The 20,622-nt window shown below is 55.7% G+C and overlaps 1 protein-coding gene across 5 annotated transcripts in view; it reads left to right on the top strand.

Moving 5' to 3' along the window:
• SH3PXD2B (SH3 and PX domains 2B) overlaps positions 1-20,621 on the top strand; it is a 65,347-nt gene extending 44,726 nt beyond the window's left edge. Inside the window, exons 6-15 of one of the 5 annotated variants that reach the window (XM_064388258.1) lie at positions 893-918; positions 1,164-1,199; positions 8,530-8,664; positions 9,978-10,082; positions 10,723-10,806; positions 11,947-12,064; positions 13,266-13,492; positions 14,554-14,603; positions 14,766-14,891; positions 15,709-20,621. In XM_064388258.1, the coding sequence (XP_064244328.1) occupies positions 893-918; positions 1,164-1,199; positions 8,530-8,664; positions 9,978-10,082; positions 10,723-10,806; positions 11,947-12,064; positions 13,266-13,492; positions 14,554-14,603; positions 14,766-14,891; positions 15,709-17,193 (2,392 nt within the window). In that variant the 3' untranslated portion in view covers positions 17,194-20,621. The remainder of the gene's footprint in view (positions 1-892; positions 919-1,163; positions 1,200-8,529; positions 8,665-9,977; positions 10,083-10,722; positions 10,807-11,946; positions 12,065-13,265; positions 13,493-14,553; positions 14,604-14,765; positions 14,892-15,708) is intronic. The other 4 variants (XM_064388261.1, XM_064388260.1, XM_064388263.1 and 1 more) reach the window with 4 other exon arrangements.
• Position 20,622: the final 1 nt, after the last annotated feature.

The following is a 20,622-nucleotide window of genomic DNA, read 5'->3' on the forward strand; positions in this document are numbered from 1 at the left end:
TTCTGCTGGGGCCTTGAGTTTCCAGGGAGCACGTGAGCTCTGCTCTGCCCTTCTCTGCTCCACAGAGATCTGAGGAGGAGGAGGAGGAGATGCTGCCAGGGGTTTATTGCTGTTTCCTGTCTTGTCTGAGCTCCTGTCCCCTCTGAGGTGCTTGGGCCAGGGCTGCTGCTCTTCAGACCTGCAGCTCTTTGTGTGCCTGCCAGAACATCCCAGCAGCAAAGTGGAATTGCAGCTCCTTCCCCTCAGCCAGAGGGAGCAGCCAGGGAAGGGAGGCAGGGATGAGTTACAGTGATGGCTTTAGCAGGAGGCAGGGCAGAAACTCCAGTTATTCCCATCAGCACCAGGGTGCCATTCCCACCTGCTGGTCTCCACCCTGCTCATCTGGCCTTGCTTTGCCTCCCCTCCCTGTGGTACCTCTGAACTGGGGCAGTTTTAATGGGGATTATTAATTAACTCTGATTTAGCTCTGCAACGCTGCCTCTGTTGGGAAGTCTTTGGGATGCTCTGTCCCAAATTCCCTGTTGGTGTCTGCACCTGGGACGTGCTGTTCAGGTCTCTGCACAGTCTGTGGGCTCTGACCTCACCAGGCTGCAGTTTCTGAAACAATGTCCTGTTTGTTTCCACTCCATCTTGGCTGCATTTTGTTGCATTTTATTGATACTCCCGTGGATGAGTGCCCGAGCCAAGCTCAGCCTGGGAAGGACAAAACATTAAATTGTGAAATGAAAGGAGGGGGGCAGGGGCTGTTTGCAGGTGCGTGATGCCCATGGGGACAGTGGCTGGTTGAGCAGGGTCAGTGTCCCCACCAGAGCCAGCCCTGGGTGGGTTTGTCACTCGGCCAACTCCCCAACTGTCCCCTCGCTCTGCTGACACTCTTCCTTCTCTTTTTCAGGGAGCCCATTGGAAAGAAGAGGTCTGGTAAGGACTCCTTTCCTCTCTGCTGCTCACCCCAACTCCTCCTCCCACCCCCAGGCCAGCTCCTGCTGTGGGGCGAGGTCCCAGGCCCCCATCCCAATCCCCCGAGCCTTGTGGGGCTCCCCAGGGTGGGTCAGATGCCCACAGCTCTCAGCACTGCCCTGGAGGTGCTGGAAGCCCTGCTGGCCCCCCCAGGCCGTGCCCTCCCTGCCTCATGCCTTGTCTCCCATCCTTTTGTTCCTCATCAGGGATTGTCCAGAGAACGGCCTCTTTCCTGCAGAGAGGTACTAACATCTGCTGCTGCCCCTGCTCTGCTCTGCCTTTCTGGGGGGACACCTGCTCAGCTGGGGGGGGCAAGAAGCTTGTCACCCTCGCCAGAAGCTGTCACGTGCCCTGTGGCTTTCTGTGGTGGCTGGTGGGCACGGGGTGGTGGCCCAGGGGCTGGGGCTTGGCTCCACGGGCAGGGGACGTGCCCCAGGTGCTGCTGAAGGTCTGCAGGGGTGGGGGTGAAATGTTTCAGGGGTGCAGAGGAATGTCTGAGCTGCCTGGGGGGCAGTGTGGGGCTGAAAGTCACCTGGATGTTCTCCTTCACCCATGAAAAGTGAGAATTCCTCTCAGCTGGGAGCCTTGGGAAGGTGGTTGGGTCTGGGGTGCTCTAGCCTTGCTCCTCAAGAGAGGGGGACATCTCTGAAAGACCCCCTTTTTGGTGTGGTTTAGGGTTATTTGAGCTTCCCAAAAAGAGCAGGAGGGAGGAGTGGAAGAGCCTTTGCTCCGTGGGTTAAGGAGGCATCTTTCAGCTCCTGGAGCTGCAGAAGGTATAAAAATGATGTGAAATTCTTTGGGAAGGAAGGCCTGAGCTTTGGCTGCATGGAGATCCTGCTGGAATCAGTGGTGGAGAGGATTTTGGCCAGAGAACTGGCACTGCCATCGCCTGTGTGAGCAAACTGACTTGTGGGTGGTGGGCTCCTCTTGCAGGAGGGAGGAGAGGCACAGGGGGGACTCAAAGGCTCCAGTTCCTTTTCCAGTGGAGCTGCAGGTCATCCCTCCTCAGGAGCTGATGGTGTCCCACTGGACACTGAGGTTGGTGGTAGGATGCAGGTGGGAAGCTCTGGAGTTGTTGGTGGCTCCTGGTTTTGATCTGCTCTCATGGGCTGAGTGCTCTCCTGTGGGACTCACGGGGTTTTTAACCTGTTAAAACCTTTGGACAACATTTTCTGCTCAGTGTCTGACTGCTCCCTGTCCAAGCAGGACATTGGGATGGGCATTTTAAACTCTCATGAGCCATTTGCCAGCACAGCCTGGCTCTGTTCTGAAGTGCTGGGCACAAGAGAAGGGGAGGCCTCTCTAGGAAAGAAAATTTCTGGTGCGTAACTCAGTTCAATGAGGGCAAAATTCAATTTAAGGATGCTGCCTGTTAGAGAAGCAGGAGTTCTCCACTGAGAAGGAAGAGTTTGGATAACACCCAAGGCAGAGCCTGCTCTGGCAGGGCAGGATGTGCTGTTCTTTCCCACCAGGGAAAGGTGTTTGCTCTCAGTAACCTCACATAGGGTTGATGCCTCGTGCCAGACATGTTCAGAGATTCATCTCACTGTCTTGCATTTCCTGGCAGCAGAAACAGAATTTTCAGCTGCTGTCAGCCCAACTCCTTCTATACCTTGAGGAAATCCCTGGTGGTTCATTGGGTCTTCAGGCCAGGCCTGCTTTGAGGTAGAAAATGTGCAGCAAGGCACAAAAACCACTCCTTCAATCCAGGATGTCCCTGAGGAGGGGTCATGCAACAGCTGCTAACAAACAAAAATCACGAGGATTGTCCAAAAAGCAATTTCCCAATTACCAGAGAGGGGGTGAACTGCTCTTGAGTAGTGTTGGAAAGAGCTCTGAGGTGCTGGCAGCAGCAAGCCGGGTTTGGAAATGGGATTTGAGCAAACACTGGGATGCAGAGTGGGTAAAAGTGCTGCTCCTGTGGTGACCACGAGACTCAGAGGACATTTGGGGTTTCAAGGAGGGCCCGCTGTGTGTGAGCACTGGAAATAAAATCTGCTTTCTTTGCTTAGCTTTTTTCCCCAGCATTTGTGATCCCACCTGGCTGAGCCTGAGGCGTGGGCTCTGCACAGCTTGCAGGGGGTGGATTATCCCCAGACTTTGGGGCTCTGCCTTGGCCACTGATGTAGGTTTGTCTAAAAGCAGTCATCCCTGGCTGTTGGAGCGTTTCTGTTCTCTCTGCCTCTCCCAGTTGCACAGAAAGCACAGATGGAGAGCCATGGGTTGGTGCAGGCGAGCCTGGAGCTGCCTCCAGAGTTTATATTTGGGTGGAGCTGCCCAAAGAGGCTGGCAGAGACCTCAAATGCCCCTTTGCCAGTTTGATTTTAGCTGCTTTCTTGTGTGCCCACGTCCCTTGTGCTGTGCTGAGGAATGTCCCTGCAGTGGCAGGGAGACCCCAGACTGCAGAGTTTGGTCTGACGAGAGGCAGTGAAAGCACAGCAGCCACAGGGGAGCTGTCTGAAACCCCTCTGGGGATGGCATTTCCATGGGATTGTTTTCCACATTCTGGAAAGATCCCTGGAGAGATGAGAGAGTTTGCAAAGAATTCAGCAGAGCCTTCAGTGAGAGGAGGAGGAAGGTCCATCCCCTTGATCATCCCAAACCCCTCAGGTCTGGGAGAAGAGCTGTCCTGAGAGCTCTGGGTCTGATCCACACAGACAGAGCAGGAAGGGACTTTATGCAAAAAATTACATTTTTGGAAGATGGGTTAGGCAAAGGCTGGAGTGTGCAACAGGCTTCAAAGCCAAATACCTGTGCCCCTAACTCAGTGCTGAGCTCTTTGTGTCCCTCTGGGAGCACCAATGGACAAGATCTGTCAGAAGTTCCTCACTTGTGGGGAGAGGAAAGGAAAGGAAAGGAAAGGAAAGGAAAGGAAAGGAAAGGAAAGGAAAGGAAAGGAAAGGAAAGGAAAGGAAAGGAAAGGAAAGGAAAGGAAAGGAAAGGAAAGGAAAGGAAAGGAAAGGAAAGGAAAGGAAAGGAAAGGAAAGGAAAGGAAAGGAAAGGAAAGGAAAGGAAAGGAAAGGAAAGGAAAGGAAAGGAAAGGAAAGGAAAGGAAAGGAAAGGAAAGGAAAGGAAAGGAAAGGAAAGGAAAGGAAAGGAAAGGAAAGGAAAGGAAAGGAAAGGAAAGGAAAGGAAAGGAAAGGAAAGGAAAGGAAAGGAAAGGAAAGGAAAGGGGAAGAGGAAAGATCACGAGCAACCCCATATCTGTGAGATTTCCTGCTGGGTTTGTACATCTCAACCCTTGGGTCAAGGCCAAGTTTCTGGCCAAACAAAACCTGCAAGGATTTTTGGGCTGGCTGAGGGTGAGGTCACTGCTCTGAGCAGCCCTGGGTCAGCTCTGGGATGTGCTGAGTGCCTCTCCTGCATCCAGGGCAAGCATCACTCTGCAAGCCCAGCCCCAGGCCTCAGTGGTCCCTTGACTCGATGGGTTCCCCTTCTCTAGGCCACATTTGTGTCACTGTCCCAGCTGAGGCTGCAGACCTCTCCTGGGGCACAAATTCCTCCTCGCCTCCCCAGCTCAGAGCCTTGGTGCTGTCTCCCACCTCCCTGGGCAGCCTTACACTATTTTGGGGAGCCAGGTCTGGCCATGCTCAGGATGCTGTGCTCACTCCAGGGTGTGTTTTTGTGGCTGAGGGTGATTAGGCCAGGTGAAATGCTCCCAAAATTAACGCCCACCTCTTCCTCCAAGCTCGGTTTACCACTTCTCTTGCTGGTTTAATGGGTACATTTTAGGATCCAGAATTGGCTGCTGAAACTCCAAATAGCCTCAGAGGCACGGGTGTAATTACAGGAGGGAGGCAGAAAGGGGAGTACTTACCTCTCCCTGCAGTTATTCTTCTCTCAGGGGCTGGGTAGGTCCTCAGATCCCTTCAAGCACAAACCTTTAATTGAGCTGCTACAAGAGATAGTCCCAGCATCCACCATTCCCTCTGGAGGGGTATTTTTAACTCTGTCTGCTGCCCCACCTTTGGGTTTTGGTGTGGTGGAAGCTTTCCTGAGCAGGAGCACCTGGGGCTCTGCAGAGTGCTGTTTATGGCCACAGACAATTTCCTTCTTTTCCTTGAAATAACACTGCCCTGCAGGCACGTGGTTCATTTAAATCTTGGTTGTGGTGTGGCGTTCTCAGAGGCAGCTGGGGGAGGTTGTGACCTTGTGAACAGGAGAACTTCTCCAGGAGGCAGCAGAACATCCTGGAGTCCTGAGGACCTGCTAGATCTTGTCCTTCAGGATGAGGATGGAACCCTAGCACACATCTTTCCTCTCAATCCCTCCTCTTATCTCTCAATTTGTCTTTACAAACTACTTTTGAACAACCTGGAACATTTGAAACACCCCCTCCTGACTTTTCCTGGTCTGTGCACCAGGTGTGGCAAGTAAATACAGAGAATAAAGTAGACAATGAGAGTTCATATTAGGCCAGAAATCCTTGCAGATGGCTCCTGGTAGCCAAGGCCTCCCGTCCTTTTCTTCCTGATGGGGAGTCCAGATCTCTGGGGCATTAGAGATCAATTCAAAAGATCAATTAAAAAATACTCCAATAACCTCAAGTAACCCCTGTGACCTCAAGTAACCCCAATCAGGGCCTCAAATGACCTCAAGTAACCTCTGGATCAATTAAAAAATACTCCAGTGACCTCTAGTAATCCCAAATGAACTGAAACAACACCTCTCAGGGATTCCAGTGGCCTCAAGGAACCCCAAATGACCTTAAGGAACCCCAAATGACCTTAAGTGAGCCATGACCTCACACACATATTCTGCAATACTGGTTGAATAAAATGCACCTGCTCATCTTTCCCACTCAGCAAAAGAACATTTGAACAATTGTTCCCCCTTTGGCATAAAATTCAGCTCAGAAGAGAAGTGTCTGCTAGGAAACACAATTCTGGGTCCAGCAGGGGCTCCAGGTACAGCAGCAGATCCTGATACCCTGAACAATCCCTTTCTAAAGTTTTTGGGTTTTTTTGGGTTTTTTTGTTTTGTTTTGTTTGTTTGTTTGTGGTGGGTTTTTTGTTTGTTTTTGGTTTTTTTTCGTTTTGTTTTGGTTTTGGTGGGTTTTTTTTGTTTGGTTGGTTGGTTTTTTTGTTGTTGTTTTTGTTTTTTGGGGTTTTTTTTGGTTTTTTGGTTTTTTTTTTTTTTTTGGGGTGGTTTTTTTTTTCACAAATGGCACAATCATTCCTTCCCTGTCACTGTCCTGGTGGCCTCCCCCTTCTCTTTGCTCCCTGCACTTCATCCCGTCAAGGGCTGTAAAAACTGTGCCACGATCCTTGCCTGTACCTTAACTTTTCTTATCCCAGTGCAGGGGAGTCCTGGGAGATTTTTTTTGAGACTTTTGTGTTTCTTGGAGGTTTTTGGAGGCAGAGAGGGAGGTGCAGTGGTGCTCTGGGTCCCTGAGTGCCTGTGCCTGGTTCATGGGGGATGTCAGCAGGGAATGCCCAGCTGGACACTGGGCACTGGCAGTGTCCTGCCAAGCCCTGGTGCTCCGTGGGCTCCTGGTGTGTGGGAAAGGAGGAAAGGGGAGCTGTGCTCTGCGTGGGGGACACTCCGTCTGTGGGGTGGTGGCAGATGTGATGGGGAGCTGTGCCGCAGCGGGCAGTGTCAGGCTGCCGGGGGGATCCACATCCAGAGCTCTGCCCTGAAGGAAAACGTGCTGCAGAGCACGAACCGGGCAGCGGGCTGGCCCCGCTCCCCGGCGGGGCAGCAGGGCTGGCAGTGCCCCCTCCCGTGTGCCCCGAGGCTCCGGGATGTGTGTGGAGCATCCTGGTGTCCCGGCCCCATTGCAGTGCTCCCAGTGTCCCGGTGATCCTACAGTGCTCCCGGTGATCCTACAGTGCTCCCCGTGTCCCGGTTATCCCACTGTGCTCCCGTGTGCCCCGAGGGTCTGGGATGTGTGTGGTGCATCCTGGTGTCCCGGCCCCATTGCAGTGCTCCTGGTGTCCCAGTGATCCCACAGTGCTCCCAGTGATCCCACAGTGCTCCCGGTGATCCCACAGTGCTCCCAGTTATCCTACAGTGCTCCCAGTGTCCCGGTTATCCCACTGTGCTCCTGGTGATGCCACTGTGCACCCGTGTGTCCCGGTTATTCCACTGTGCTCCTGGTGATGCCACTGTGCTCCCGTGTGTCCCGAGGGTCTGGGATGTGTGTGGTGCATCCCGGTGTCCCGGCCCTATTGCAGTTCTCCTGGTGTCCCGGTGATCCTACAGTGCTCCTGGTAATCCCACTGTTCTCCCAGTGATCCCACAGTGCTCTCGGTGATCCCACAGTGCTCCTGGTGATCCCACAGTGCTCCCAGTGATCCTACAGTTCTCCCAGTGTCCCGGTGATCCTACTGTGCTCTCGTGTGTCCTGAGTGTCCGGGATGTGTGTGGTGCATCCTGGTGTCCTGGCCCTATTGCAATGTTCCCGGTGTCCAAGTGATCCCACTGTGCTCCCAGTGATCCCACAGTGCTCCTGGTGCCCCAGTGATCCCACAGTTGTCCTGGTGATCCAGAAGTTCTCCCGGTGTTCCAGTTGTCCCGCAGTTTTCCCAGTGTCCCGGTTATCCCACGGTTCTCCCGGTGTCCCGATTACCTCGCAGTTTTCCCAGTGTCCCGGTTATCTCGCAGTTGTCCCGGTTATCCCACAGTTATCCCGGTGTCCCGGTTATCTCTCAGCTGTCCCGGTTGTCCCGGTTATCCCGGCTTATCCCGCAGTGCCACCTGCCGCCGGTCCAGCTCCGTTCCCCGGCCGCTCCCGGCTCTCTCTTGCCGGCCACGGGAGCGCTTCGTTCCCGCTGGGTTCTGCCCCCTCTGCCCCTCCTCGGGGGATTTTCCCCCTTTTTTTGCCAGGAGAGCGGGATGTGCAGCTAGGCAGGGAGCAGAGCACACGGAGGGGCTGAGCACAGCGGGGCTGGAGGACAGAGGATGCTTCCCAGTCCTACAGACACTCAGGGGATGCTGCCCCATCCCACAAACACTCAGGGGATGCTGCCCTGTCTCACAAACACTCAGGGGATGCTGCCCCATCCCACAAACACTCAGGGGATGCTGCCCTGTCCCACAAACACCTCAGGGGATGCTGCCCCGTCCCACAAACACCTCTAGGGATGCTGCCCCATCCCACAAACACCTCAGGGGATGGTGCCCTGTCCTACAAACACTCAGGGGATGCTGCCCTGTCCTACAAACACTCAGGGGATGCTGCCCTGTCCCACACACCCCTCCCAGCGGGGTCTGGGGCTCCTCAACCCAGCAGAACCCGCTGCAGGCTCTGTGTTTTGGGGCAGCCGGTGTGCACAGGAGGGTCCCCAAACCCCAGGCAGTCCAGGCTGCTGTGAGCTCCCGTGCTGGTGGTGGCTGGTGGAGGTTGCTTGGATGGCTCTGGTGGGCAGCAGCAGGTCTCACCTGGCTGTCCCCACCTCACCTGGCTGCTGGTTTGGTCTCTGTCCCCCTCACTCTGCCCAAACCTCTGGCTCACCCGTGTCACGCTGGGGTCCCCGGGGTGTCCTGGAGCTGCTGGGTGTGGCGGTGGCCGTGCCCTGGGGACAGTGCTGACCTGGCACACGGGTCGGTTTTGTCCCCCTCGCTGTGCAGGAGCTGACTGTGCCTCGGCTGAGCCCCTGGTGCTGGAGCAGTATGTCGTGGTGGCCGACTACCAGAAGCAGGAGAGCTCGGAGATCAGCCTGTGCGTGGGCCAGGTGGTGGAGATCATTGAGAAGAACGAATCAGGTACAGGGAGCCGGGCTCTGCGCAGGGCTCTGGGGCTGCACACGAGCAGCACAGGGCTGCCAGGGTTCTCCTGAAGCAGAGCAGCCCCCAGGCATGCCACGGGCATGGAGAGCTGAGCTGGGGTGTGCAGGATGTGAGTCTGTGAGTGTGGATGAGGCTCTCTCAGGGCTGATTTCCCCCCGTGCCCAGCGCCCGGCGCTGTCCCCCTTCGTCACTCTCTGCTTCTTGGTGCTGGAGAACTTGGCTGATGTGTCCTGAGGACAAAAGCCATCCCTGGGCTTGGCAGGCTGGGTTTAGTGAGTGACACAGGGGGACATTCTCGTGGTGGCCATGAAAGCCACCTTGGTGCATTCCCAATTCCTGCGGGCAGTTGCCGAGCTCTTCGCTTGCTTCAAAACTTAAACTCACTCTTCACCTCTGCAAAGGGACTGAGCCTTGTCGTGGACCCAGCTTGTGGAGAATGTATTCCCTGAAGCTTACAGAAGTTGCTTCTTGGGGGGAATTAAATGAAAATAGATTTTAGCAGCTCTGGAGAGCTGGTTGCCAGAGGATCAGTTGCACCAGCAGCTCTGTTTCAACCCTGAAGCAAATGAAACGATTAGCACAGCCAGCTCCAAAGCTGTGGAAAATCATTTATTTATCAAAGGTCAGCCTGCTTGTCCCTCCCATGCAGGTAGCTGATTCCCTCCCTGACAATCTGGTTGTCTCTCTAAATGGTTCACTGGAAGGGTTCTGAGGGTAATACTCAGTCTTTATTTTTGCCCCCTAAAGACACAAATTGTGCTTTTAATAACGAGCAGCAAGCGTTGGTTTGATTGGACACACAGGGGGCCCAGAATTGCTTGTGGCCTCCCTGGGGCTGGCTGGGCTTCCACTGGGAGAGCTGATGTTTTAAATCCTGCATTTGCTCGTGGCTTTTGAGTTCTGCTGTTTCCACAAATGTGGAGAAGGCGAGCGCAGCAGGACTCGGCTATCGATTCACACGCAGGGTATTCATCTCTGCTAATTAGCCCAGCCTTGCTGACCCACACTGAGGGAAAATGAACCATGAAGGGGCAGAAAAAACCGAAAGCAAATGCAGTGGCAGGAGCCATTCAGCTCTCAGAGCTTTTCCTGGGGAGGGAATTGTACTTTTAGATGTCACTCAGCTGCAGTTCTCCTGTGCTTGGCTCTGTTGCTTTGGGGTCACCCCAGCTTCCCGTGGAGATGCAGGAAAGGGGTCACAGCCCCCCAGGCACGTGGTTTGGAGGGAGGGAGGGAGTTTTTTGGCTGGTGTGAGCCCTTGGCTGAACCTCCTGCTGTTTTCTCCTCAGGCTGGTGGTTCGTGAGCACGTTGGAGGAGCAAGGCTGGGTGCCAGCCACCTGCCTGGAGGCCCAGGATGGAGTCCAGGATGAGTTCTCAATGCAGCCTGATGAAGGTAAGGAGCTGCTGGAGGCATCTGCCCCAGCTTCCTCTGCTGGAGGCACTGCATCACCCTCCCTGAGTGGGGCAGGGCACGAGCCTGGGGGAGACAAAACCCAGGAACAAAACCTGGGAAAAGGGAAAAAACCCCAGGAATGGTCCTGCCTGCCCAGTGCTGCTTCAGGACTGGGGCAGCTGGACACTGCTGGTGAGTCCACTGGCCTTTCTGCTCCTCCACAGAGGTGCCACCTCCCAGGAATGCTCAGCCAGTGCCTCCTTTCAGCCCAGGGAGCTGTTTTACCTGCCCTGGAGGAGGAGGAGCAAAGCCCAGCTCCTTGGACAATGCATGTGCAGAGAACAAAGAGCACACAGTGTGGGGAAGGCAAGGTTCCAGCCTGTCCTTGGAGCAAATCCCAAGTGCCCCTGGATAACACATCCTTCCCAGTGCCTCCGTGTGCCCGAGGCAGAGCAGTAGCTGGCTCAGCCCCTGCTCTGGGCAGCTGGAGATGGAGGGGGGCTCAGCCTGGGGAGGGCTCCAGGTGAGCAGAGTCTCTGTACCACTCTCTGTGCCAGCCCTGTCTCCTCCTGGACCTGAAGTGCCACCTCCTTACGTCCTCTCTTGTCCTTCTCCTGCTTCCCCACCGTGCTGCTCCCAGTGCCATGGAGATACTGGTCCCTGCCCAGGCACCTTGGCCGCCGCCGGACTCTTGGGGACTTGTACACCCCTGGATGGGGTCAAGGTGGAGCACACAGAGCCTTTCTTGGCTGCCCCTGTGTTGTGCTTGCAGCCTTGTGTGCATGTTGGTTTGCTGTGCATGTGTCAGCCCTCAGAGCGTGCCACCCCTGCTCCTCCTGTGCACATCCCTCTCCTCTCTCAGCTCTTCCTTCTCATGTCTTGGTTTGGGCTCAGGAACTGCAGCTCCTGCTTTCCCCCAGCACACACGTGCAGAATTCTTGCAGCTGCTGCCTTAGTTCCTGCAGTGACCTGGGTTGGTGCCTCAAGGTGGGGTCAGGAGGAGAAGGTCCTGCTGGATGTGACAGGACATTCCCTGCTTGGTCTCCTCTGCATGGAGGGGGTGGGAATTCAGACCCTTCCAGAGCTGTGCCACTCCCAGAAGATAAATCCAGGAAACCTGCATGGTGGGGATGTAGGGATGTCCGGAGGGGTGGATTTTGGAGGCAGATTTTCCCCCAAATGGCCTTCACCTTGTTGTAAAGGCACTGCTTAAGCACAGGCAGTTATTTCCCTGTGTTTCTTCCAGAGAGGAAGCTGAGGGAGAGGGGAGGATGGATGGACCCATTTGTCTGACATGGCTGCATGGCTTTTAGGATGTTTCTCCTTCCTCCTGAAGGGAAGAACATCCATATTCCTGCTTAACATCCCTTGTTCTGGTGGACAGGACATCAAGTTCTTCTCCAGGCTCCCCTCATGGCTTTGACCAATGATCTGAGGGTTAAATGGTGATGTTCCTGCAGATCTGCTGCTCTGGAGCAGTTTGAGGGCATCTCTGTGTGCATGGGACTGCCCCCTCATGTGGGGTTTCTGTCCCCTTACAGAGGACAGTTGCTCTTTAAAGACTCTGAGAATGAAATTTGAGCTGAAATGGATGCATGGAAGAGCTTCTCTGATGAGTTGTGAAAAGTCTTTAAGGGAGAGGAGAAACTATTTTAGAGAACTTCTTGGGCCAGAGCAGCTCACCAAAATTTACATTTCCAAATACATTTCACTGTCATTTCCCTTTGAATGGTCATGTATCTCTGTGTTTGCACCTAAATTACAAGAATTATCATTTGTATAAAGCACTTCATAGCCATTTGTCAGCTGAGGCCAGGTTCCCATCAAACAGCTCCTCAGTGAAGCTTCTCTTTCTTTCCAACAGAGGAGAAGTACACGGTGATTTACCCCTACACTGCAAGAGACCAGGATGAGATGAACCTGGACAAAGGGGCCGTGGTGGTGGTGATCCAGAAGAACCTGGAGGGCTGGTGGAAAATCAGGTACTGTCCCAGGCACTGCATGGCACTGCCATCAGGTACTGTCCCAGGCACTGCATGGCACTGCCATCAGGTACTGTCCCAGGCACTGCATGGCACTGCCATCAGGTACTGTGCCAGGCACTGCAGCTGGGGCCGTGGGGTGCCAGCCCCAAGGCAGGTCTGTGAGCTGGGGAGGGCAGAGTTCCAGAACTCATTTCTCTCCATCCTGACAGATTTGATGTTCAAGCACAGCTTTGGTTGAAAATCCTTGAACTGCCCAGCTTTCCTGTGCTGGGAGGTGGCTGTGTCCTCCTGCAGTGCCAGGGTGTCAGAGCTTTAGTGGGGTGTCACATCCTGCTGATGGGAAAACCCAGGAATGTCCCAGGGCAGGCTGCATCCCCTGGCTCTCTTGGAGGCTCCTGCAGGGAATGGCCAGCTCTGGGCCAGCTCTGCTGTGTGCAGGGTGTGCTGAGCCAAAGGCTCCAGCCCATCCCCAGCTTGTTTTCTGCTGGGAGCTCATTTTCTCTTCTCTGCGGTCGAGCAAACGGCCGGGCTTGCTCAGGGTGGGAGCACACGCTGCAATTTTCATAACCTCACAGTGAACCTGTGCTCCTGGCAGCAGCACAGCCCCACAATCACATCCACTGACGTTTGAGGCACAGGAGAGCTGCCACAGGAGCTCCAAAGGCAATTACAGCCTCAGTAGCTGGTGCCATCTGAACGAGGTGGCTGCAGCCCTACAGCAGGGAGGGTCTGGCATGGCAGGGGCACATGGATGTGGTTTTTCAATCAGGTCACTGGGCTTATTTCTCTCCTAAACAGATTTAGAACAGGGAAGGGATCCAGGCTGCCAGCAGGGAGAGGGCTTGTGCTCTCTCCAAAGACCAGGTACATCAATCCCAGCAGCAGCCCTCTTGTTTTTCCCTCTGCTTTCCCTGCCAGAGCTCTTCACTCCTGAAGTGGTGCCATTGCTGAGGTGAAAACACACATTCCCAGCACTCCCAGCCTTCACAGCATTCCCAGCCCTTGGCCCTGGTTGGGGCCAGCTGCTGTGGGAGCATTAGCCATGAGGGAGCTCTGCTGGTGCCATGGAGAACCTGGCGAGCTCCTGTTGCCCAGAGCTGGCAGTGCCTTCAGCCAGGGTGTGTGCTGAGCTCTGGGCTCAGTCCCTGGCCTGTCCCAGGGGCTCTGTGCAGTGACCCTGCTGTCCTTGTCCCCACAGGTACCAGGGCCAGGAGGGCTGGGCCCCTGCCTCCTACCTCAGGAAGGGGAATGGAGATGTGTTCCCACCGAAGCTGGGCTCGGGCTCCTCGGCTCACTCCAGTGCCCTGGATCTGGATGGCATCTCCAGGCAGCAGCTGCTGGCCAGCAGGGACAAGGACGGGCCGGGGGGACAGAGGGACAGCAGGCTGGAGAGCCGGCCCCTGCCCAGCGCCGACATCCGCCGCAGTGAGTGCTGGGCAGGGCAGGTGGGCTCAAACATGGCCTCAGGTGGGCTTCAAATATGGCCTTGAGTGGGCTCCAAACACGTCCTTGAGTGGGCTTCAAACACAGCCTCAGGTGGGCTCCAAACAGAGTCTTCCCCCCAGATTTTGAGCACAGTAAGAGGCTGTGAGCTGACAGAGCCTGGCAAGGCCTGTGGGTTCTGCAGCGGGGTCAGGGCACACGGAGGGGCACAGGGACAGCGCTGCCCAGAGACCTGCTGAGGGTCAGCACATGGCATGGGGATCCCCTGCCAGGCTGGGGATCCCCTCCCAGGCTCCAGGGTCAGCTGGAGATGTTCTCCTCTCAGAAACTGGGGCTCCTAAAGGGAGCCTGCCAGGAAGATTGAGAGGATGTTTTACAGGACAAGGGAGAACGGCTTCACACTGACAAAGTGAGGTTAGATGGGATATTGGGAAGAAATCCTTCCCTGTGAGGGTGGGCAGGCCCTGGCACAGGTGCCCAGAGCAGCTGTGGCTGCCCCTGGATCTCTGGCAGTGCCAAAGGCCAGGTTGGACATTGGGGCTTGGAGCACCTGGGACAGTGGAAGGTGTCCCTGCCATGACAGGGGGTGGAATAAGACGGGCTTTGAGGTCTTTTCAAACCCAGGCAGTCCCGTGATTTTGGGATTCTGTGATCATAACCCCTCTGCAGCCAGGTCCTCTGGGTCAGTCCTGCAATGCAAAAGTAATTTCACGTGGTCACCTCAGCTGCATTTCCCAGCAGAACCTGAAAGCTGGGATACCCTTGAGACCTGGGTCACCTGTGCCACTCAGGGTTCTGTTCTGATGCGTTCTGAGCTGATGGGTTCTGGGATGATGGGTTCTGGCATGATGGGTTCTGGCATGATGGGTTCTGGCATGATGGGTTCTGGGATGATGGGTTCTGGGATGATGGGTTCCTCCTTCAGGTTCTTTTCCCTGGGACAGGTTTAGTCCTTGTCTTTCTGTTCTGTCTCTCACTTGTCTTTCCTGAACACATGCTCAAAAGCCAGAAACTCAACAGCATCTGGAATTCTTCCTCCACAGAGTCACCAAAGATGAGGCAGAGGCCACCTCCCCGCCGAGACCTCACCATAGTAAGTGCCAGCTGGTGTGGGAGGGCAGCAGTGGCACAGGGGGAGGGAGGGGAGCACTGCCAGGAGCTCTGGTCGCTGGTTGGGATCTTGTCCCCGTGCCTGGATGCGGTGTCACACCTGCTCTACAAACACACCAATGGCTTTTCTGTTTTCCTGTCCCAGCCCCGTGGTCTGAACCTGCCTAAGCCTCCTGTGCCCCCTCAAGTGGAAGAGGAATATTACACCATTGCTGACTTCCAGACCACCATCCCTGATGGCATCAGCTTCCAGGCAGGAATGAAAGTAGAGGTGAGGCTGTCACCTTCCCTTCACACCCTGCCACTTCAGGGCAGTGCTCCTGGCTCCTCTCAGGCAGGAGCTCCCCTTCCAGGCCAGGGAGATCTGCTCCCCATGGTGCTCTGGGTGCAAACCAGGCATGGTTTTGTCTCTGTGAACATTCCATACTGTGAGAGTGGCATAAAAACCTGTAGGAGCTCAAGGGACTCTGACCCCACGCCATTCTTGGGGCCCTCCTGTCCCCCAGGTGTGAGTGCTCTGTTAGAGCAAGTGGAAAATAAACCCACACCACAAATGGCATTGGAGATGGGAGTTTTTCCTCTTAGTTAGGCCAGGTGTAAACTTAAAAGCCCTTCCAAAATTCCTGGCACACCCTTTTTGCTGGCAGAACCCCTCCTGCAGATGGGATTTTGCTTTCTCCGTGTGCGGATGTGATTTACACCTCTCTAAGAGGATTTTTCCTTCAGGGCTGCCCCACTCAGCCCCTGCCAGGCCCCAGCCCCGTTCCTGGAGCTGCAGACAGGCTGGGCGGTGTGGGATCCACACGGGATCGCTGCTGCTGCTGCTTCATTGCTCCAACAGTGCCACGCTGTGGCCACCGCCAGCTCCTGGCACCCTGCTCCAGGAGGGACAGAGACAGCTCAGCAGCCCTTCCTCTGTCCTCTTCCTTCCCTGGCAGCCAGGACCAGGTGTCCCTCCCCTTAGGATGCCATTCCTGGGATTCCATGGCTTTTGGCTGGAGCAGCACACGGCCATGTGTCACCCTGCCATCATTTTTGAGACCCTTGAGCACAGAGTGGCTGTCTGAGGTCTCCTTTCCCCCCGGCAGGTTATTGAGAAGAACCTGAGTGGCTGGTGGTACATCCAGATCGAGGAGAAGGAGGGCTGGGCCCCTGCCACCTTCATTGATAAGTACAAGAAAACCAGCAACGCCTCCAGGCCCAATTTCCTGGCCCCCCTTCCCAACGAGATGGCGCAGCTGCGGCTCGGTGACACCGATGGCAGTGCCAGCGAGGAGGTGACAGGGCCCTGCCGACCCCTGCCAGAGGCTCCTCCCAACGGCATGGACTGCACTGGGAGGTGGGGAAAGGACTGGAAGGGGAAGGAGGCTTCTGACAGCGGGGACCTGTCCTTTGCTGGGGGCTACGAGGAGATCTCGGACCGCGACACGGAGGAGAAGCCCAGCCTCCCACCCAGGAAGGAGTCCATCATCAAATCAGAAGGAGAGTTACTAGAGAGGCAGAGGCCTCCCCCCAAGCCCCCAGGCATGATTTTGCCCATGATCCCACCCAAGCAATCGGCAGCCCCAAAGGACAACAAGAAGCCAGAGCTCAAAGGGGAGAAGGGCAAACTCTTCCAGCTGAAAAACGAAATGGGGCTGGAATGTGGACACAAGGTGTCAGCCAAGGAGGTGAAGAAGCCAAACCTCCGGCCCATTGTCAAGCCAACCAAGCTAAAAGCTGAGCCTGTGGAGGACAAACCTGAGCCCATCACCCAGAACCCGTTCTTGAAGTCAAGACCTCAGATCAGGCCAAAACCCGCCGCGTCCCCCCGGACTGAGCCACCCCCAGCCGATGACAAACTGGACATTTGCAGCCTGCGGAGCAAGCTGAGACCTGCCAAGTGCCCAGAGAAGCCCTCGGAGCAGGACCCTGCTGCTGGGGAAAGCTCCTTCAGCAATGCCGTGATCTCCTCGGAGCCTTGCGCGCGGTTTCCGGAGCGGCCGGGCACGGAGAGCAAAGCCCTGCCCAAGCTGGACGTTGCCCCCAAAGAGGCGCTGCCCAAATCTCCCCTGGGCCCGGCAAGCCCCCCGTGTGCCAGGGACGCCCCTCCGCAGCGGCCTGTGGTGCCACCTCGCAGGCCACCCCCTCCCAAGAAGATGGGGGCTCCTCTCTCGGTCCCCGCCGAGCCCCGGGCCCCGGCACGGGAAGCTGCCGAGCTCAGGCCCTCGGCGGTGCCAGGGAGGCCCATGCTGGTCCCTCCCAAAGCCAAGCCCTTCCTCTCTGCCTGCATGCAAGACGAAGCCAAAGCCAGGAGCAGCATAAACCCAAAGGTCATCTCCAAGCCCATGGAGAGAGGGGAGGCCAAGGAGAGGCCCTCAGGCCCCGGCTCCGGGCCGGACATCTCCAGGGAAGCTCTCTACGTGGCAGTGGCGGATTTTGAAGGTGACGAGGAGACCAACAGCTTCAGAGAAGGGACTTTGTTTGAAGTTCGTGAGAGGAACAGCAGTGGCTGGTGGTTCTGCAGGGTCCTGGCAGGGGGGCCGTGCTGGGAGGGCTGGATCCCTTCCAATTACCTGAGGAAGAAGCCATAGCTGCTCCTCGGCCTGCACGGCTGGAGGCTCCCTGGTCTCTCACCTGAGTATTTAATGAGCAGATTAATTTATAGTTTTCTGTAAGGCTGGCTTTAAAAGAAAAGATAATAATTGGAGATCCCAGGCCTCCCAGCTGGAGCCCCTTGGCAGCAGCTGGAGGAGGCAGCTCGGCCTCCCCTCCTCATCCCTGTGCTCCCTGTACCCACCCTCCTCCTCACATTCCCCGAAGGACTTGGCTCCCGTGGTTCTCTGTGCTCGGGAGATGGACCTGGAGTGACATTTTGCCACCTCTGTGGTGAACTGGAGAGAAATCCAGCAGCAGCCAGGTGCAGTGGTACCAGTGGTGGAAATCACAGAAGGATTTGCCTTTCCCTGAAGCTCAGGGTCACGGCCAAGAGTTGCAGGTCATGTTGCTTAGTCCAGTGGCGTAGCAGAGCCACGAGAAATGTGGCAAAAAAGAGGAAATGATTGCTGAGAACAGGTTCCTGTAGCTCTGTCTCTGGTGTGCCATGCTCCCTCTGCACGAAGATCATCCCTTGGTCCTTCCCTGCTCAACAATGACAAGTGTTAACTTCAACATCCTCCTGGTGGAAAAAAATAGGGAAAAATACACCTTCATTTAACAGGTCCTGCTGTGCTGGTCCAGAACAGCTCTCAGGCTTCTCCCCTGCAGTACTGCAACCAAACATCAGAGGGGTTTTGCTTCCGGAGCTGAGGAATTCTATGCAAGGCACAGAGGACCAGAACGACCCCAAAAACCCTGGAAAAGGGATGCTTTGCTCTCGTCCCCACACAGACTGCCCTGCCTGATGGACTAGGAGGGGACCACCCCTTGCCAGGACCCACTGAGCTCCCCGGGCTGGCGGGCAGCAGCCAGGAGCTGGGTCCTTCCCTCGGTGCTGATATTACCAAGTGCAATCCAGAATGTGGGAGCTCAGCTCCTCATCACCACCACTTCTGAGGTGTGTCTGGTGCTCAGGGGCTGCCTGCCTTGTTTGTCACCCCACCTGCCTGCCCTCCAGGTACTTGCATTTCACCCTGTGGGCCAGGTTGGCTTGGAGGGGCTTCTGGGCAAGCAGAGCCTGGGGTTTTTCCATGCTGACATTCCTGCCTTGCCCTCAGTGCTGCTTATCCCAGCAGGAGGATGAGCTGTTGTTCCCCAGCGCTGTTTTCTTCCTTTCTGTCCTTGGCTATTTGCAGCTTCAGGGCCACATTTCTCTCCAGAAGAGCTTTAAGCCCGGATATCTGTGGGTTTCACAGAGTCACAGAGTTGTTGGGGCTGGAAGGGACCTCTGGAGAACATCCAGTCCAGCACCCCTGCCAAGGCAGGGGCAGGTTTGGTGTTGACCAAGCCCTGTTGCCCTCTCTGGTCTAATTGCAAGTGTGAGCAATGCAGCCACATTGTTTTGCTGCTGAAAATAATGACAGTTTTCCCTCTCATTTGAGGCTGCCTGAATTGAAGGAGCATTCTCCACTCCCCCAGATGCTTGCTTCCTTCTCTGTCCATATTTTCCACCCTGGGAATGTGAAGATCCCTCTGTCTGCATACAGAAGAGAACAGTGGTCCCAGGATCATTCTGGGAGGGCCATGGGGCAGTTTGATCTGATAGAGAAATCCTGACCATCCTCATATCCAAAGCCCCAAAATTCATTTTTAGCCATGGGGATTCACGCACCCCGGTGTGTGGCTGATTGCTCTCCCTCCCACCTGCGGTTTTCTCCGGTGGCACATCAGCCCCTGATGGGGCTGACTCACCTGAGCTGGCAAAAAGCACCGCATTTGCAAGCCAGTGCAATAACAAAGCTGCTTGCTGGCACGTCGGGAGGTGTTGATGTGCTCCCGGGAGAGCTGCAGGGTGGGATGGGACAGCTCTGCCTTGGCTCTGCCTGGCTCCACTCAATCCCTTCTGCTTTGGAAAGGAGTGGGGACAGGGTGAGTGAAAGCAGAGCTGCTCCACGGCCAGATCCAGCTCCACAGTATGTGGGAAGGGCTGGACCTGCATCCCTGCTCTTGACACAGGCTGTGTGTCCTTTTCCCAGGCTGTGTGTCCTTGCCCTGCCTTTGCTGAATGGCCTTTTCATCTCAGCTCTGTCTCAGAGACCTCTGTGGCCTGGCTGTCCTCAGAGAGGGCTGTGCTCTTTGTGTGGTCTCGCCTCTGAAGGAGGGCTGTCCCCTCTCCCCTCCCAGCCTGAGCCTGGAACTTCTCGTGCTCCATTCCCCTGACACAAGTACTGTATTTGGCTGGCTGAGCGCGGGGCAGGATGGCTCCCTGCTTCCCAAAGAGCTTCCAAGAGGGAGTGCCCCGCTGGGATTTCCCTCAGGAGGTGCCCACACCTGCAGCCTTACCCCTTTCCCACTCTCCTGGCTGCCAAGGGGCCGTGGGCTGCCTGAGCTCCAGATGCCAGGAGCCACTGGGCTGGCAGGGCTTTGTGCCCCTCTGATTTGTGCCCCCAGTCCTGCAGCCACCTGTGCCCCAAGCCAGGCTGCCTCTCCTCCCTGTCTACCTCGTGAGGAGGAGGAGGGTGGCCAAAAGCACCCCAAAGTCGGGGGCAGCCCCCCAGCAGCCACAGCCCAGCCTCCAGAGCAGCCCTGAGACCAGGGGCTGTGCCAGGGGGGCACTGCCGTGGCTTGGGGGCCAGGAGCTGGGATTTGGGGACATCCTGGGTGGGCATCAGCCCTGCAGTGCCCAGCTCTGCCAGGCTCCCAAAGCCCCTTTGTTTGTCCATGTGTCTCTATATTATGTAATGTGTATAAATCTCCATTACTGTGGGTGGGTGGGGGGCAGCAGAAGGTAGATGTAGCTGTGTCCATGCCCTGTCTATACCTTCACCTTTAAGGGATGGATTTTTTTTTTTTTTATTTCCTGGGTTTGGGTTTTTTTTCTTTTGTTTTCTTTTTTTTTTTTTAAGAAACAAAAATAAACTGCTTGACTGGTTTCAAGCACCCTGGTGAACCCATGTGTATGGCTGGTGGAATTGTGGGGTGCTGCTCTCGTGTCCAGGGCTGGTTTGGGGTCTGTCTGTCCATCCATCCTGGCAGCTGTGGCAGGGAGGCTCATGGGGACCCTGACAGCTCCTTGTGTCTTCCTTTATATCCCACCAAAGGGGCCATTGGAGTGTGGAAGTTTTTACTGTGGGCTCAAACCAGCAGAGTTCAGTGATTTTGAGAAAGTGCAGAGAGAGAAGGAGGCATTGCCAGTGCTGAGGGGCTTTGGGGGTTCTGAGTGGCCAGGGATCAGTTCTGGGGGTAAACTGAGGCAGCAGAGTGTCTAAAAAGGCATTTTGGCATAAATTGTCAGCTCCTTCAGCACCCAGAGCGAGCGAGGGGTTTGTGTGAACACTCAGCTCTGGCACGGCAGAGTTGTGGATGAATTTTTCCACTCCACATGAAAAGAAAAAGAAAAGGGAAAAGGAAACAGTAAAGGGAAA

Source organism: Passer domesticus, chromosome 13 (assembly GCF_036417665.1).
Source record: "Passer domesticus isolate bPasDom1 chromosome 13, bPasDom1.hap1, whole genome shotgun sequence".
NCBI lineage: Eukaryota > Metazoa > Chordata > Aves > Passeriformes > Passeridae > Passer > Passer domesticus.